This window comes from Pangasianodon hypophthalmus, chromosome 8 (genome assembly GCF_027358585.1).
Source record: "Pangasianodon hypophthalmus isolate fPanHyp1 chromosome 8, fPanHyp1.pri, whole genome shotgun sequence".
In the NCBI taxonomy this organism is placed as follows: Eukaryota; Metazoa; Chordata; class Actinopteri; order Siluriformes; family Pangasiidae; genus Pangasianodon; species Pangasianodon hypophthalmus.
In genome coordinates this window covers 8,000,675-8,018,526 of record NC_069717.1, presented here as the reverse complement: position 1 = coordinate 8,018,526, position 17,852 = coordinate 8,000,675, and the positions used below count along the sequence as shown (strand labels likewise).

General features: G+C 39.9%; 1 protein-coding gene across 1 annotated transcript; it reads right to left on the bottom strand.

Moving 5' to 3' along the window:
* Window positions 1-217: 217 nt before the first annotated feature.
* si:dkey-72l14.3 (Glyco_hydro_56 domain-containing protein) lies at window positions 218-6,407 on the bottom strand. The gene is made up of 4 exons (XM_026914400.3): window positions 5,746-6,407; window positions 5,227-5,622; window positions 4,999-5,088; window positions 218-4,641 (listed from the first exon to the last, which is right to left on the bottom strand). Exons 1-4 carry the CDS (start codon window positions 6,244-6,246, stop codon window positions 4,087-4,089), a joined length of 1,542 nt encoding a protein of 513 aa, XP_026770201.1. The 5' UTR covers window positions 6,247-6,407; the 3' UTR covers window positions 218-4,086.
* Between the last annotated feature and the right edge of the window lie 11,445 nt (window positions 6,408-17,852).

Genomic DNA, 17,852 nt, shown 5'->3' with positions numbered 1-17,852 from the left:
GACACACACTAACTCTTCCTCCATTTATAGGGTGCCATTTCTTTTGTCCTAATTGAAAAGCTAGTCTTGTCTTAATTTATGTATTTCTGCTGAATTGTTTTCTTTCAAGTCATAAAAGTTTCACAGAATTTTTTACAGAACTTGCTAACATACTCTGTATATAAAAGTGCAGTAACCCATGCCAGTTATACGCCAATCAATCAAGGTTCATATTAGTAACTTTCCTAATATGTAAATTCTCAGGAATCTCGGGAGCTCTCATAGGATATGAAGCTGGATTTCCATGAATACTACATTTCTTGTGTAAATGCTCCTGCAAATGATTTACAAATAAATCTGTTTGTATCCAGTTTGATAAGTGAGGCCCACTGTGTGTCTAGTCTTGGTCAGGTGGCATGAAGCGTTACAGCTCAAACTACGGTACCGTCTGAAGTGAGACAACACAGACAGAACTCGCGTGGTGAATATCAGGTGAGCTCCCTGTACGCACAGCACATTCCTATCAGCTGACTACTGCTTCTGCCTCATGCTGCTCTGTATTATAATGTCTTAATTAGAGACGACTGTGCATGTGTGAGTGAGTGCGTATGTTCCCTTGGCCTCTGGCTTTAAGGCAGCCGGTAGGCCACAAACTGCCAGTGAGAGCACAAACTTGTTATTAAGAGTTTAAATTTGAAAACGTCATTGTGTTTCTTACACATTGAAGCCTACAGCACTGTTGATCATCCACTTACTTTAACCCAGTTCACTTCCAGAGAGCCTGTAATTAAACGTGAGATTGTATAATGCAGCATCATAATGCACATATTTTACCTTTGAGACAGTGAGAGATACTACAGTATGTCTTTCTGCTTTTAACTGCTGTTTATTGTTTACTATTGTTCAGTATCATTTCATGCTGTTTTGTGGTGGTGTAGCAGATGGTTCAGATTTGCTGTAAACATGGCTAGATCTGTGTGCCTGTCCCAGATTAACGATAAAACGAAGACTAAACATGAGATTAGAGGTTAGTTTGGACAGCTTGGACAGATGGATTGATAGAGGTGACAAGACTGGCTGACCGGCTCTACAGCATTGTATAAATATGATGTTGTACCACAAAATACAGGTTTTAGACTAGTTCATGTGTTTGTACATGCGTCAAAGAGGAGACGCTGGTTATTCATATGCACAAACATATCCCTACGCTTACTTCTTGATCATCTCATAACGTTTGCACAAAATTTGCGCATATAAGGAAGAAGGGATTAAGAAGTGGAAAATTGCCATTCAATTCTAATAACCCCTTTTTAAAAATGGTCACAATGAAAGTACAAAATTAAAAGTAAATTTTTTCCCTGTTTGATAAACCCTTTTTGTCTTTAAATGAAATTCTTTGAGAGAGGTGCATGGGTGGGTGAGTGTATTTGCATGCATATGGATGCTTCAGTCATGTGATATTTGTTTACACAAACACCTGTAGGGATGTTTTTGTTTCTCAAAACTTTCGGAAATCATGTCAAAACTTGTTTACCTTCACAGAGCATTGCCCTTGTGTAACTCTGTGTATCTCGCACAGATGGGATTTTATGACCCATGACCGTTATCATGTGATCACAACTTTCATCTAGCTGAAATCTGCATTGCAGCCATACACTAAGTTAAGCAAGGTCATAATATCCATTTTCACTGTCCATATAATACAGAAGGGCATTCAGCAATTGTTTATGATGCCAACCAGTGCAGTTTTATTGCTCTCTAGGTCGGGTTCCCATAGATGAAACTGCTCTTCTCAACTGGAATAACAATTAAACTGAAAACACAATTCAGCTTAATCTAGATTTAAACAATGAATTAATTTTCAAGTTATTTCAGGAGTATATGAGGGTTTAAACTAAAGGTTTAACGTCAGTCTAATGCTGTTAAAGGTGAGAAATGGATTATTTGGACTACATCAGTAAATATGAATAGACAATGGCAGTCACACAAATGACGATTGACTCTACATGATTTAAGATGATGCATGCTTGCAAATGTAAAGTAAAAGCAGTGGTCTTATTAATTTTGGTGCACAAGCTCTCATCTGTGAGCCAAAGAGAACCAAAGAGAATATGACCTTGTCCTCAAATCCTCATAATTTGAAGATTTTTGGTGTGTGGCACCTTCCATCATGATGTTGTAAATTATGTAAAGTTGGTCAAGAAATGCCATTTCTCTGATGCACCAGCACAGGCTACAAATGTCTATGAATATGAAAATTTCCCAGGAGAAACAGACAGTTTACATGGATGCCATATCCCCAAATGTCCTCCTGCACCAGATTCTGATGAATAGAGGAAATATGAGAACTTGTTCTCAATTAATGTACAGTGTGTACACTACTAAACACATCGGAAAGTTGCAACTCATGATTTACTACACTTGTCTCTGTATGCAGAAGTTTTAAAGAGGAAGGCATGCTGGGATTTTGTCTGATGACAGTGTTAATGCTCAGACCATGCATACAACCAGCAACCCCTAGATACCTTCACTACAACCAGGTTCTTAAATTGTTGCATGGCTCTTTTAGATATGTGCTCATCAGTGCTAAATTCATTTCAAACTGATGTCCAGGCTTCTGCAGGTAATGTGTCTTTTGTCTTCAATGATGTGGTGCTTTGCAATCTTTTGCTTAATAATATTTTTCCTCAACAATGATTTTTGGTTTTCTGTCTTTTTCTGCTATTGATTTGCCTGAATTTGAATTTCCGTTTCCCCATAATATTATGATTTTCCAGGTTTCTGAATCAGCCTTAGCACAACAAATCCACTAGCACAAGTTTAAGCTTGTTTGATTAATGTCAGGCCTTCATAGTCTGGAAGTAATTAATCTGAAATTTTGTTTCATAATGCCTTGATTATATATTCTGTCTACTTCTGGCTTAATTTCAATCCTGTCCAGGAAAATGCACCTTGTTTTTTAAGACAAATCTCCGAAGGAGTGGCACACACATTATTATCTGAGTAAAGTACTTCAGAAATGTTAGACACGTGGTGTGAGTCTACTATAGTGAACTTCTATTTTATTTTACCATTGTCACATGCCTGCAGAAAATGAGTAATGTTACTGTAATTAAACTTAATTTGCATAAGTTTCCATGGATAATTCTAACTACCATTATATAGACTTTATACTGATGTTATTATGTGTGCCATCACAGGCTTTACTACAGGTTAATCATCTCCTCCTGAGAGCTGACATGATCAGGTTAGAGCAATTGTTAGAAAATGAACAATCACCATCTAAATTGTTCTTTTAATGTTTCTCTTTTCACTGAAGACATTCTCTAAGTGACCAAAAATCAATTTAAATATGTACAAACCCATGAGAATGTCTTACAAATGTTTAAGTCTTACAGTTTTAAGTGGCCATTAATTACTGCTCACTGAGCAGAACAATAAGAAATTGTTGAGTTTTTCAGTGCATACCTGCATTTGTGTCTGTGTTTTATCTATAACACAGACTGGCTTTCTTAGCAAGTCGGTCTTCTTAAAGGTCAAAGTTGTGATGCTCTGAATCCTGATTATGTCATAGCTGGCTGGGGAGTCCAAGACAGCATAATTGGCCCTGTTCTCTGACTGGAAAGGATGGCTTTCCTCAAACATACAGAAAAGGGCAGCCAGTGTTGTCCTGTAAGTGCTGTCACCTTCTCGATTACGTTGCATAGGGAGCTGTTTGCTGGCTTTCTGCTTGCATCTCAGAGGAAGCATATGTTAGCCCTCATGTTCCTTGATTAGTAGCTGTTATGTGATAAGGGAGATCTAGCTAGTGGTGGGGATTTGTATTGGCTAAATTAGAAGAAAATGGCGCAAAAAAAAAAAAGTTTGTGAAGCTGATGGATCTCAAGATAAATGGACTCATAGATTTTTTTTTTTACCATGTTCACCACTTTAAACTGATTGTGGTGAGTATCCAGTTCACCTTCCCACACTCACATCTCTGTTACCATTAAGCAATATTAATTTGTTTTATGTTGCAGCTATTATTAGTTTTGATGGACAAGCAAAAGAAACAAAATCAAGGCCAAATGGTTCCTCTTGTATGCCCCATCTGTCAGAAAGACAGATTTAGAAGTCCAAGTTTGTGAGGCTGAAGAACGACAGAACACAGAGAAGGATGATGGTCACAAAGTGAGTGGGGGAGCCACTTTTTGACGGTTCTTGTCCAGCAGGCATCATGGGAACCACTGTCTCCTCACTTTGCCCAAGTGTCTTCTCAATTCCTTCACTTTGACCAACTGTCCCCACAGTATGAGCAACAATATTGGGTGGCTTTATTGTGGACAGTGACCTCTGACCACCATTCTCAGTCCCAAGTGACTCCTGATCAGCAGCCGCTCCTTCAAAAGCCTCAAACCAGTGGCAGTGAAAGTCCCGTCTCCACCCATCCAGGTAATTTGGGGGAAGTTGCCCCATTGCTCGAATGCCCTCTGCTCCCTGGCGCAGCAGCAGGAAGTGGCCAGGAGGAAGGTGCAGGTAGACAGGGTCTTCTGGTTTCTTACGTACGCAGCGGCCAAGTCCCTTGCAAAGTGACATGCTGCAAAGACGAGTCGCCATGGTTATGTTGACAGCATAGGGGCCAAGGACCTCTCGCACGTATGAGGTTAGATCAGAGCACAACTTCTGGTGGGGAAAAAAGACATGCATATATGAATTGGATTATACATATTAGTATAATGGAGGGCTTCTGCCATGCAAGGGTTGGAGGAAAATTGGGTTGCAAGGAAAACTGAAACTTTGCAAGGCACTTCCTACAACTCCCTGGTATAATGATGGATGGATGAGTTGTGGACAGATGAATAAATTAATGGAAGCTGGGCTGATAAATGGGGAAATGGATGGATTGTGGGCAAATAGATGGAGATATGGGCTAATAGAATGATGGATTGATGGATGGATGGATGGATGGATTATGGGCGGATGGATGGATGGATGAATGCATGGACTGTTGACTAATGGAGCTGATGGATGGCTGAATACCTGTGTTTTAGTAGTAAGGAATCTATCCCAGATAATGACTCCTGCTGCACCCATAGCAGCACTCTCTCCTACAGTATTCACCAAATGAGCCTGACATACATACACAGTGTACATAGTTATGTATACAGTGGACACACACACACACAGTTACACCCAAGAATTACAAAGTTACCCATTATTACTGAAAGTATATGAATTAACTCTCAATTAACTCTCTTAAATTATTACCTCAGAGAGAAAGCTACTGGATGAGATGTACATACTCTTGACCAGTGGAAACACAGGAAGCTCAAATGTTGTCCCTGCTAGAGCGGCCACTCTTAATGCCTCTCTGATCTGATTGGATGCATACAGCCATGCACCCTTAGTTCCTTCAGGGAGTTTCTCCAGTGCGAGGGTGGGGTAAAGTGCATCGCTTCGCTTCCATAGCCACATGAGCTCATCATTTAGTGCCATCTCTGCAGCCGGGCAGCGGCCTGTGTAATTAGCTAGCAGCATCTGAGTGAGATCAGAGTTGTAGCAGCTTGGGTACGGAGCCATGCCCCACAGTCTCTGTGGGCGGAGTCTCTTTAGCTCTCTCAGGGTCTCCATGAGAATGAATTGGGCTGCTGCTTCAAAGTCCACCTGGCAGGAAATGACATCAGTATGTCGACATTCTGCTTAAGACAAATTGGGTACACCATTTCAATGATAAATATGGGCACAAGATGTAGACCTGTGTGTTTCTATTTGTGGTAGCTGTTTCACCTGAGCCCATTTCTCCACCTCGTCTGCACTCCAGCCTGGGAAGAAACCCCGGAGCAACGCTCGCGATGTCTCCAAATACCTCCGCTGATTTCCCCGGTTTCTGCTCCACTGCGGCTCCCACTCCTTCCACCTCAGCACTCCGAGGCCGGGTGCCCCAGCCTGTGGCAAAGTTGCTGTGAGGTCCCCTTCCACTTTCTGAAGGTGGTGCTCCAGGCTGGTGTGCTGGGGCAGGCCGCCATTCACAGGCTCTCCCTCTGCACTGAAATATGGGTAAAGACCCAGTGAGTCCTCATAAAATTCAGCCACACGTCCCTCCCACTCCATCCCAAAAGCTGCCGGGTCAGGGCGACCAAGACAGTCCTTGTTTGGTACAGCCCAAAGAATCAGGAAGGGCTGACCGGGCAGGAGAGGAGAGCGGGCTGGCCCACCAAGACACGGACAGGGGACAAAGAGGAGCAAAAGGAGAGGGAAAAGGGGGTTGGAGGATCTTCTACGATCCATGGAGGTGATTGAGAAGTGTCCCCGAGCTCCTCATCCACACTCCCACTTCAACTCCATCTGAGACAGAGAGAGGGTTATAACACACTTAGCTTGTGCTTCAAGCTTGATTTTTGGTCCAAGTCTTTCTGGTATCTTTTGATCTTTGAAAAATAACATTTACATTGGAATATTTACATTTACAGAATTTAGCAGATGACCTATCCAGAGGAACTTATAAGTGCTTTGTAGTCTCCAGCAAAAACATATCCTAATGCTCATGGTCTAAGAGTACTATCAGGCAACAAGGTATCAGGCAACAAAAACAATACAAGTAACTTTTTTATTACTGCTCATTGTAGTGCTTGGTGAAGAGGTTGGACTTCAGTCTTTGGTCTTCTATTCAAATACCACCAGTGACTCAGAGGTGAGAATCTACAGGTGGATGGAACAGCACTCCTCAGAGCTGCATGATTTATGCATATTTTATGTGGCCTTGTTTGAAAGTTGGGAAAGCTAGGAAAGTCTTCACCATAAGATTTTGATCTTATAATTCTCAATAACATCCTGTGGAAATGTTTCAACACACAAATCCCAAAGCACAGGAAAGAGCAAAACACAGGCCTCTGAAGATATTTAGTGGTACCCTAATGAGATTAATCAGTGCTGCCCACGCTTGGAGGTAATGACTCTTTAAAAAGATGTCCACTTATGTTCTGGTGTTGGTTCACAAGCTAGCAATAGAGGGCAGCAATGTGCCACACAAATTATTTACTATACAGTAGGTGGTGTACATTTGGATGTTCGAGAAAAAATATGATTTTTAGCAGCTGTATGTAAGATCTGTTATTAAAATTGGAATGTATCCTAATTGATAAATGTTTGGAGAATTCATGCATTTGGTCACTTTATTTCCCTGATACATTAACTTCAATAAATGTCACCTTCTCTTTCAATAAGTGTCGGAAACCATAGAAAATTTGCTAAATTTAGCAACAAAAAAAGGTTGAACATCTTGGTTTTTACTCTAAAATGTGTTCCCTATTGTAAAAAAATCTCACTCATTCTTATTACTCATGTTCAGTAACCACTCTATTCTGGTCAGGGTCACAGTGGATCCGGAGCTTATCCTGGGATTCCAGTGTACTGCAGGGCACCATGCACACATAGTCACACACACATTCACTCCATAGGGCAATTTAGAGTAGCCAAACCACCTACCGGTAGGTTTTTGGGAAGTGGGAGGAAATTGAAGAATCATGAGGAAACCACATGGATGCTGGTAGAACATGAGAAACACTGAACAGACAGTAACATTAGATCAGTGTCAAACTGGTGATCCTGCAGCTGTGAGGTGACAGTCCTAATCATGCCACCTCAACAATAAAAATGGGACCTGATCACATGCAAAATCTGTAAGAATTTGAGCAAGTGAGGAGGAAATGGTGGAATTTTCTATGTTGTTTATACACATGCAAACAGAGTAAATGATACAACCAATAGCAGTAAAACATCTTCATTCATTCCTGAATGGGACGTAAGTCCGTTGCAGTGTACCATGCACATAAAAGCGTGTTTAGCATAGTCAATCCACCTACTGGCACATTTCTGGGCCATATCAGATACCTTTGAGTAAAGGAGAATTCACAGATCTGCATAATGCCAGAAAGGTAAGTGTACATTTTCTCTGCTTATCAAACACAGCCACTATTTTGCAGACCTGTGTAAAATCTTCATGTTCAGGAGCTTACTGTCAAAAATCACTCACTTCCAAACACTTGCTGGATATAGTCACTAAATCCCACTCTGACTGAGGGACGGCTGAGGAGAGGCTCTGTTCCACACAAGCCTAAACCTCTGAGTTTAGAGAAGAGAACTGAAACTAAAAACCGTAAAACATTGCTAAATTTGGCGCACTGAACCGATCCTCGAAGTTTTTATGCTGAAGTAAGTTTTTTTAAACGTATGCCTAGAGGCTTAAGTCCTATGAGGAAACAGTTATAGAGCCAGCGCCTTTTTGTGCCAGCAAACCTAATGAACCGAATGCAGACGCTGAATGAGGAAGATATGTGAATTGGGAACAGGATTTGATCTCTGTGGGCCAAACATCGCCTCTGTGAGCTGTCATGCTTTTTCTCAGCCCATTTTAAACTTGGCAGTCAGACTCACTTCTGTTGATGCTAGTGATAGTTTTAGGTCACTTCCCCCCTCTGCTATAAGGAAACAAAAAAAACTAATGCAAGCTCAGACTTAAACCTTTGAACTAGACTGACATCAGTTTACTGCACATTGCAAATTACAATCTTTTATTACAAAGCTCTCCATTTTCCATCGCAAACTGAGAGGATGACTTGCTGGGTTTTTTTTTTTTTTTAAACAATGTTACCACACTGAATCCAGTCTCACTATACGAGCAATGTTTTTAGTGAAGATCCTGTGAGGAGGAGGATGGTGAAGGATGTTGCAAGGTTTGAAGGTCAAGCTTACCTCCATGTCAGTACATGACTCTGGACCGACCGATTCTGGAGAAAGGATGATGATGGTAAGTGTGAAGGCTTCTTTAGTTAAATATGAGAAGATATCAGGAGAGAATATGTGAAGTACACATACAGATGGAAGGAGGGAAGAAGAGATAGAAGAAGTTGCCTCATCTGCTCCTGCATAATCTGGGTAATAAGCAGGGTCACTGCATGTCACATGACCAGTCTGATTGTAATCCCATAATCCAGCAAATAGCCAAATGCACAGATGCACACACTCGAATCTCATTCTATCAAAACAGACACAATATAAAATAACCCTTGAAAATTGGGTTTGTCCTCAACAGTAGCAGCTCATGACCATAGATTTTGGTGTGGCAGAATGAAGACATAGTCTCAAACAAAATTAAGTCAAAAGGCTATCACAGTTGACTTAAGCTACAGTATAGGCTACTATCTAGTGAATTTTTAGAGTAACCCCATAATACACAGTTGAGAGTTGACAACATGATCCACCTATCATACTGTCTAGCAGTGTGTTTTGAATGGTTTTAAACATAAATTGTTCAATTTTGTTCCATACAGCAGGTGAATTTCTCGTCACCAAGGTGGCACACACAGAAAATCTAATATCATTAACCAGTTTTGGCAGATTTCAGCAAAATTTGCATCCCAACTAAATCTCAAAAACCACACAAAAGATCTAAAACTAGCCCAAAAATGGAAAAGGGAGGCATATTTTTCTATTTTTTCTCAATCTCTCAGAGTAGCAAACAAGGACACTGTGGTGTGTACACATTTCTGATGTATCGACATTATCCACTCCTTAACCTCCTTTTTCTTCTCCCAATAATTTGCAATATACGGTATCTTACAATAGAAATGGTTCTGTACATCCTAGACACAATAACTGCACTTACACTTGTTTTTGTTTGCTGAAGTTTATTAGATTTAATTCAAATTATTTGCTATACCTAGGAATTTAACCCAATTTAAAAAAATTCAAAAATTACACTTTTTTTAATAGTAAACACTAAAATGTATTTTTTTTTTTTGCAATCATATATAAATTACTGTCTTGAACACCACCATAACAGGAAATACTGTTTGTTAACTGTTGACACCATCTCCACGTGTGTATGTACAGTATGTATGTATGTATATTTTGAATATTATGAATTTATATTTTGTATTTATGTATGTATTTCACCTTTAACAGCCTCTTTAGACTTTTAGGTCTTTGTGTCCCCATTACAATTAGATTACATGTACATGTACACATGATATTGTGGCCGGTCCCTATAAAGCTTTTTCTTTTACTGGTGTACACTGAGGATAATGTTAGGCTCGTTTCCAGAAGTTAGCATTAGATGTACACACAGCACTATTTGCTACAGTAATGCACACGTCAATGAAAATACCCCACAGAGATAGTAATGTGGGCATCTCTGTGTGTGTGTGTGTGTGTGTGTGTGTGTGTGTGTGAGTTGAGATTATCTGGTTGAGGTATCTGAGGTGATGCCTGCTCCTCATGTCCCGTTGTCATAGAAACGGCTCAGATGAGCCTGGCCCACACAGCGTTAAGGAAGAAGGTAGGGTGAGCTAGTGTGTGCGTGTGGTAGGGCAAGTCTTGACTGATGTTATGTCAAAACACAGGATGGACAGTGTGTGTGAGAGTGAAACACCCAGTTATGTGGCAGACATTGGAACACTTTAGACACACGTGGTGCATTTTTATCTTGGACTTGGGGTACGGGTGATGATTGCAGAGCAGTACGGGTGATGGACGTGCGGTTTGGCATCTCCGACTGATGCGAGCACAGATCGGGCCCGTACAGACAGGCACAGCAGATAAGAGAAATGATTTGTACAATGAAGTTAAATGGGACTCTTTATATTGCAACAAAGTCTTCTGAATTGATCTCTGTCACTGCAAATGGCCCATTTACTGATGAGCAGATCATCAAAGAATGTTTAAAAGTTGTAAAAGTTGTAAAGTCTCATTCTGGTGCCACAAATACATGTTTTTGACTGGCATGTTACTCATATTCACAAGTCAGTCCACTTATGAACCAAAAGAGAGTGTTTTTGGTGGATTTGTGTTTTATGAATGTTGTCGGGTAATTTTAGACTATCAACAACAGCACTGTGAGAAACAGATCGAACTCCAAGCGGCAAATGGCTTCTGCGTCTTCAGCCTGCTCTTAAAAAGAAAAAAAAGGCTCTAGCTTTGTTTGCTACACTCAGAATAAAATGTTTCAGTCACGTTTTAATCCATAAAAATTGTGGAGTCATTTTAATGAATTGTGGAATCATGGATTACAGCCTAGTTTTCACTAGTTTCTTCCGATTCTTAAGTACAGATGTATACATACACTTCAACCAGGAGACTGGGCACAATAAAAGGCACAGCACCACCCTCTTGTGGAAACAACTATCACACCTGGAGCTATGAAGCCACTTCTCTGCTGAATTGAACTCTTATGAACTCTTGCTGTATGAATCAAGTGTAATGTTAACTACTATGATCATAAGCACAGTGTTTTCCAATGTATTCTTTAGCTACTGATTCTGCGGTGGATGTGCAATTGGCACAAAAGATAATTCTTCATTCGTTCATTTCGAGTAGTCCTGGTCAGTGTGGTGGCGGATACAGAACCTGTCCTGGCTTTGAGGCAGGAATACACCCTGGATGGGACATCAGGGCCATGCACACACACTTTCACAGATTCATTCACATCTAGGGGCAATTTAGTGTAACCAATCCACCTATTGGCTGGTTTTTAGTATGTGGGAGAAAAACAGAGAACCTGGAGGAAACACACATGGACATGGGAAAACATGTAAAACTCTACACAGACTGTAACCAGAGCTCAGGATAGAACGAGGGACGCTGGAGCTGTGCGGTGGCAACGCTACCCACTGTGTCACCATGCCACCCACAGACGGTCATTTCTGCACCGAGAAAAGAACAGAAAACCTATTTACAATAAACTTACTTATAACAGTTAAGTCTAGTGGTGCTTTTGACAGTCAATAAATTTTTATGTGAAGCACCTATTTTGGAATCAATAAACTTTATATCCTTTCAAAGACAGGACTACTTTTTCAAATGGAAAAGAGCACACATTTCTGTGAATACCTGCACACTGAGAGCCACGCAGTCATGCCAGGATAATGTGTCATATCTTTCAGCATTGTCTCAATTTCTGCATTTTTGCATGTGGGGAAAACGGTCATTAAGCAAAAAGATACAGGCTTTTACTCTTGTGATAGACGTATGGCCAAAAACAGCATGTTCTGAATTGTTTTATTCGCCTTGTAACACAGCAGTTTGCCAACCATTACATCTTTTTATTAATTAAAGAATGACGCATCATACAAACTCTGCAATCTAATTCATCTTTTTTTATCCATGCATCATTGTACATCTATGCATTATCTGTACTGGAAACAATACGGCAACTGTAACTACCTCATCAGTGGAAAACTCATTTGGGGTTAATACTGTATGCATGCATATTACACTGTATAGAACTGCAACACAATATACTGTACTTCCTGCACCTTGGCATAGCTATAGATGTATATAATACATACTATATAGGTTTACTGTATTTATTACTGAATATCTATGCTGTGCATACATTTTTTTACTTCTAATTTTTTTTTTTCAATATTTATTTTACTTTATCTTATTTTATCTTAATTTTATTCTTACTTTATTCAATGTGTATTTGTGCCTAGTCTTTCATGCATGCTGCTGGAACACTGTAATTTCCCCTTGGGATCGATAAAGTGTTATTTATCTTATCTTATCTTAACTGGTTCATTTTAATTTTTTTTAATGCTGTAGAATGTCCCCAAAACTAGTTCCTCTTTTCAATTACATTATAACAAGTATACATAGTCATTCCCTCATCAGCCTCGCTTTTTTTCCTTTTCTCTTTACCTACGACTGTTACAAAGCACTGACACTGGAGACTCCTTCTAAAACTAAACGTCTCCTCACAAAAAAGACTTCACCATATCAGGCCATCCCAAATGGAACAACAAAAAAAGGCGCCGGAGTTTGTGAATCCCAATGATGCCAAAGTCATCCACTGGTAGCAGCCAAGAGAGCAAAATTGGCCATGCTCTGTGGGTTGGAGTGATCACATGCTCTCTCTCCCCTGTCAATCATAAGCCAGTCATGGGCATCTGTGAGCTCATGCATGTGGAAGAGGGCGGATAGTGTTTTCTTCCTTGTGTGTTACCCTGCCATATGACGCAGCATAAGCAGTAGTTTGGCTTCACGTGTCTTGGAGAAAGCAGATGTAAGCCTTTAACCTCCCTGGTTGGTAGCTGTCATATGATGGGAGAGCTGTTTGGTGGGTGGGAAATGGCAGAGACTGTTGTCGCTATAGAAACAATAACCTATCAGAAGAAACACATTAATAAAAATCATACAGCTGGGCCTACTGTTATAGAAAATTAATCAGCACCTTCTGACTAACCAGAATTGAGCATTCAACAGCACTGTGGTATGAATAATAATGATGGGTAATTTGTCAGTTGTTTTTTTCATGGATGGTGCAGCAATAGGCAGTGGTGCTTAGTCATTCTGATGGTGAAACCAGTCAATGTAGGTGTTCCTAAATTGGATGTACTCAGCATTGGCATTTCTTTTTCATTTGTATTAAGGGGATGGCAAACAAACCCATAGTCATTGCTGCTTTCTGTGGATTTCAATTTGTGGTTCTGTTTAATGATATCTGGAACATTGGGCACTGGTGTGAAAGGTTGTGATGTAAAATAATAATAATTGTGAAGGTCAGTTGCTTCACATTTGGTGTGAATGGGTGTTTCTGGCTGTAGTTTTAAATTTGTCTTGTATTTGTGTGTTTTAAATGGTTATTGCCCTTAGACTTCCATCATAAGTCTTGTTCTATAATTTAGCTTATTTTAAGCATTTATTTCTAGAAAGAAGCAAAATTATCTGCCAATAGAAAAAGAAAATCTAAAGCATGAATTTAGTAAAAATTAAAAAGCTCTAGAAATAAGTTTACTAATCTCATGTTTGGTTTATTGTGATCTTCTAATAGGAAATACTACATAAATTTGACTATGTATAAGATATTTTCATTTGCTAAGATGCCATATGTTTCAGTGTACACAGAAATGTTTGTGGAAACCAAACTAGTGGTCAGACAATCAAACTTTCTCACTACTAGTGAAGTCCTGAATGTTTCCCTCACCATCACGCCGCCTTTGAACTGTACCGCGGCTAATCCCCCTACTCCTCAGGTGGTTCGTCCCAGTGTGTGTGTGTGTGTGTGTGTGTGTGTGTGTGTGTGTGTGTGTGTGTGTACGTGTGTGTGGTTGTGTGTGTGTGCACTGAGCCAGATGACAAAAGGAGAGTTTGGACGTGGCATGAAACCGGAAAGAGTTACACAAAGCACGAGTGACAGAGTGAAGGGAACCATAGCGTCTGGAGGAGGCGGAGGGGGGATGCTTTGATCTGTCCCTTACTGGAAGAGGAGGAGCAGGATCACAGGATAGAGAAAGAGAGAGAAAGAGAGAGAGAGAAGAAAGAGCAACTACGGATTCCTCCATGAGGTTGGTGGAGGGGGTGGGCAGGTGAATCATTCGGGTCTGTGAACAGCGGCCGTGGGGAGAGAGAGAGAGAGAGAGAGAGAGAGTTGAAGGTGAAGAGTGGAGGAGAAATCTGTGGAATTTCCAAATGAAAGAAGTTTTTGGCTTTAATGCGATTAAAGTTTTCCATCTCACTGCATCTCTTGTGGACAATCATCTGAACTCTGAACAGTGTGTGTGTGAGAGAGAGCGTGATTTGAACTTAGTGAGTGTGTCAAAGTATGCATGAGTTCAGACAGAACTTACAAAGTTGTTAATTTCTAAATTCATCATTAAAACATATGTTTAATGAGGAGATGATCGTGGTTCTAAAGCCCATGTTCTACCTTTCACGTGTGTGTGTGTGCGGGTCTGTGTGTGTGTGTGTGGGTCTGTGTGTGTGGGTCTGTGTGGTGGGTTGAAGCGGCATATGGCCTTTGCTTTGAGGTTGTTGGTCAGTGCTAATTATATGCTGATCTGCTCTCCTCTCCAGCTGCTCTGAAACAACTCCTCTCACATACTACACAACACTGTGAGCAATTAATTATACCATGGACAGGTGACCGAGCACAAGCTCCACCAAGGGTTAATATATATTTTTGGTTTTAGCCATTGTCTGTGTGTCTGTGTGTGTATGTGTGTGTGTGTCTGTGTTTCACGTCCCTTGCAGAGACCATCCAAATGTCTCCACAAGGATAGGAATGACCTTCACTACAAAAAAAATAATATTAAAAAGTGAGGATTTCTTGAATATAGGAAAGGTTATCTATTATTTCTCATTATGAGATTATTATTATATAACAGATATAAGACCATTAGACATTTGTATTAATTTAAAGCTTATAATTGTCTTATTCTATTGGCAGATAATTTTGCTTCTTTCTAAAATTAAACACTTTTAAAATAAGCAAAATTATCTGCCAATAGCATAAGACATTTCAAGCTTGAAATGAGTACAAATATCTAGAAATATGCATAATAATCTTGGATTAATTTAAAAACAATCTAATGAAGAAAAATGTTAGTTGGGTCTGCCTATATACAAGACCTTTTTACTTGCTGTCAGTTTTTTGCAGTTTTGTGGAGACATTCGGTTGGTTCCCACAAGAACAACTCTTTTTTTGTTTTTCATTTTTTGTTTTTATTTTTTAAAAAAAACAGCCGAAATATTCTCTTTTGGTCGCCAAGGCTGCAGTTAGTGTTAGATTCAGATGTAGGCATAATTATTTCAGTGGAAGGTCCTCACAAGATTGTGTCTAGCTAGATGTTTGGTTTGGTTGAGCCAGACTTGGTTGATGATTAGGGTGAATTGTTCTTGTTTCCTTTTCTTGATTCCCTTCCTCACTGCTTAGCTCCTCTCTCCGAGGAAGCGAGGAAAGGGTCAAGGAACGAAAACAAGGACAGAAGGAGAGAACCAACAGATTTGCCAAATAAAACGTCCAAGCTCACTGAAGCGTCACTTCAAAGCAGCTTTAGTGAATTCGTTCATTTGCCCAGTTGTGTTAGGATAACTGTGACCAGATATGCATGTACACAACAGTGATTACACTCTGAGTTAACAAAACTTTACACAAATGTACATCACACAGTTAAATGCTGATTGATGTTTTCACGTAAACACCTACTGCTCATACGACCATTTTTAAAGCCGTGTAAATTTTAACTGACTTTTATCCAACAGTTTTATTTGTATTTACTTTTTATTTAATGAATTTAAAATTTTGTAAATTTTGTATTTATTATTCTTATTATGATATCATTCACTGGAATTTGTTTTTTGAGAGAAGTGGAGTATTCATGCCATGTAATCATGTCACACTCTACATTTAAAAAAATACTTCCTTTGTAGGAAGCATTAATATATCTTTTACAGATGCCTCCTTGATTCCTCTGAGTGCATTTTAATTATTATCCTTAATCGTTAATCAGTTTCCTTGTCACGGTCTGAAAGATATAGGATTGCGGAATTAAGGAGGCAATAATTAGAGTTTTGGGATATTGTCACTTGTGGGCGTGGCCTGTCTGGCTTTTTTAAGTTCTAATATGAGATGGTAGCAAGAACAAATAGATTGTGCTGTGAATCTATGCACATAAATTTTGTTAGAAATGTATTATATACAGTATATAGTGCTTAATGACACTGTGATTTTTGTTCAGTGTTTAAGTTCCAGATTGAATGGAAACTAAACGCAGGTGAGCAAATCCCACAGCCACACTCCAAAATCTAGTGAAAAACCTTCCCAGAAGAGTGGAGGTTGTTATAACAGCAAAAAGGGGATTAAATCAGGAACAGATATGTTCCACAAGCACATATGCATGTGATTGGTCAGTTGTCCTCATACTTTTGACCAAATTGTTTAGGAATGGTTTGAGGAACATGACAAGGTGTTGAGTTCAAGCGTTCAAGGTGTTGAGTTGGCCTCCAAATTCAATTCAATTAAATTTTATTTGTATAGCACTTTTAACAATGGACATTGTCACAAATCAGCTTTACAGAAATAAGTACATTCAGGATCTAACTTTTAAATGTATGAATTTAAAAACTCCCTGAGACAAAATATGAGGAACCTTGAGAGGAACCAGACTCAAAAGGGAACCCATCCTTATCTGGGTTACAATGGATAGTGCAATTCTAAATAAATCCCATCTATAACTGTGTACTACATGGACGAATAATGCAATTGTGTGACCAGTAAATTCATCACAGTTTTCACATGAAGTCTGTTTTGTTGAACCTATCCCCTGTCCACTGATGGAGACCTGAGTGCAAATCTGCTCGTGGCAACCGCAGCCCCAAGCCATCACAGTACAACTGCCCAACTACACAGTCCAAAGCCATCTCCATGGTCCCCAAGCAGCACCATCCCCAGCAATCCCAATGATCTTCAGGCCATCCATGTGGGGCCACCCCCAGCAGCAGAGAGTCATCTCCAAATGACAAGAACTCCAACCAGAAGTAGGGCATCAGGATGGATCAGGCAGGTCCACATTCCCCAGAGCTCGATCCAATCAAGTATCTGTGGGATGTGCTGGACAAATAAGTTCGATCAATGGAGACCCAAACTCGCAACTTACAGGAATTAAAGGATCTGCTGCTCAAGTCTTGGTGCCAGATACCACAGCACTCCTTCAGAGTTCTTGTAGAGTCCATGCATTGACGGGTCAGAGGTGCTGTTTTGGCTGCACAATATTAGGCAGGTGGTTTTAATGTTATAGCTGATCACTGTATAACATAATTTGCACACTGCGTATTGCTTGCTGCTGTGGCTTTAACCATGCGATCTGTGTTGCAGTCGCCTGCCATTTTATCCCTTGTTAGTGTGAATGCAGGGTCAGTGGCCAAGGTCAAAATTGTGATATGTTTCTAATGTAACTGCCACACTGTATTAAAAAACAGGTGTATTGTATTAGTCTATAGTATGTTTTCATACTTTCTTGACTTTCCCTGCTGGTTTATTGCATATCCATATAAGTAAATTGTGATTTATGCATTGTCGTTCACGGAGCTTTAGCTCAGCCAATACGGCAATATGACTG

Coding starts and splice junctions, on each gene's coding strand:
- si:dkey-72l14.3 (XM_026914400.3), bottom strand. CDS start 6,246: ATGGATCGTAGAAGATCCTCCAACCCCCTTTTCCCTCTCCTTTTGCTC. Junction 5,623..5,745: donor AGGTGGAGAAATGGGCTCAG/GTGAAACAGCTA, acceptor ATTTCCTGCCAG/GTGGACTTTGAAGCAGCAGC. Junction 4,642..4,998: donor TCCTTACTACTAAAACACAG/GTATTCAGCCAT, acceptor TTTCCCCACCAG/AAGTTGTGCTCTGATCTAAC.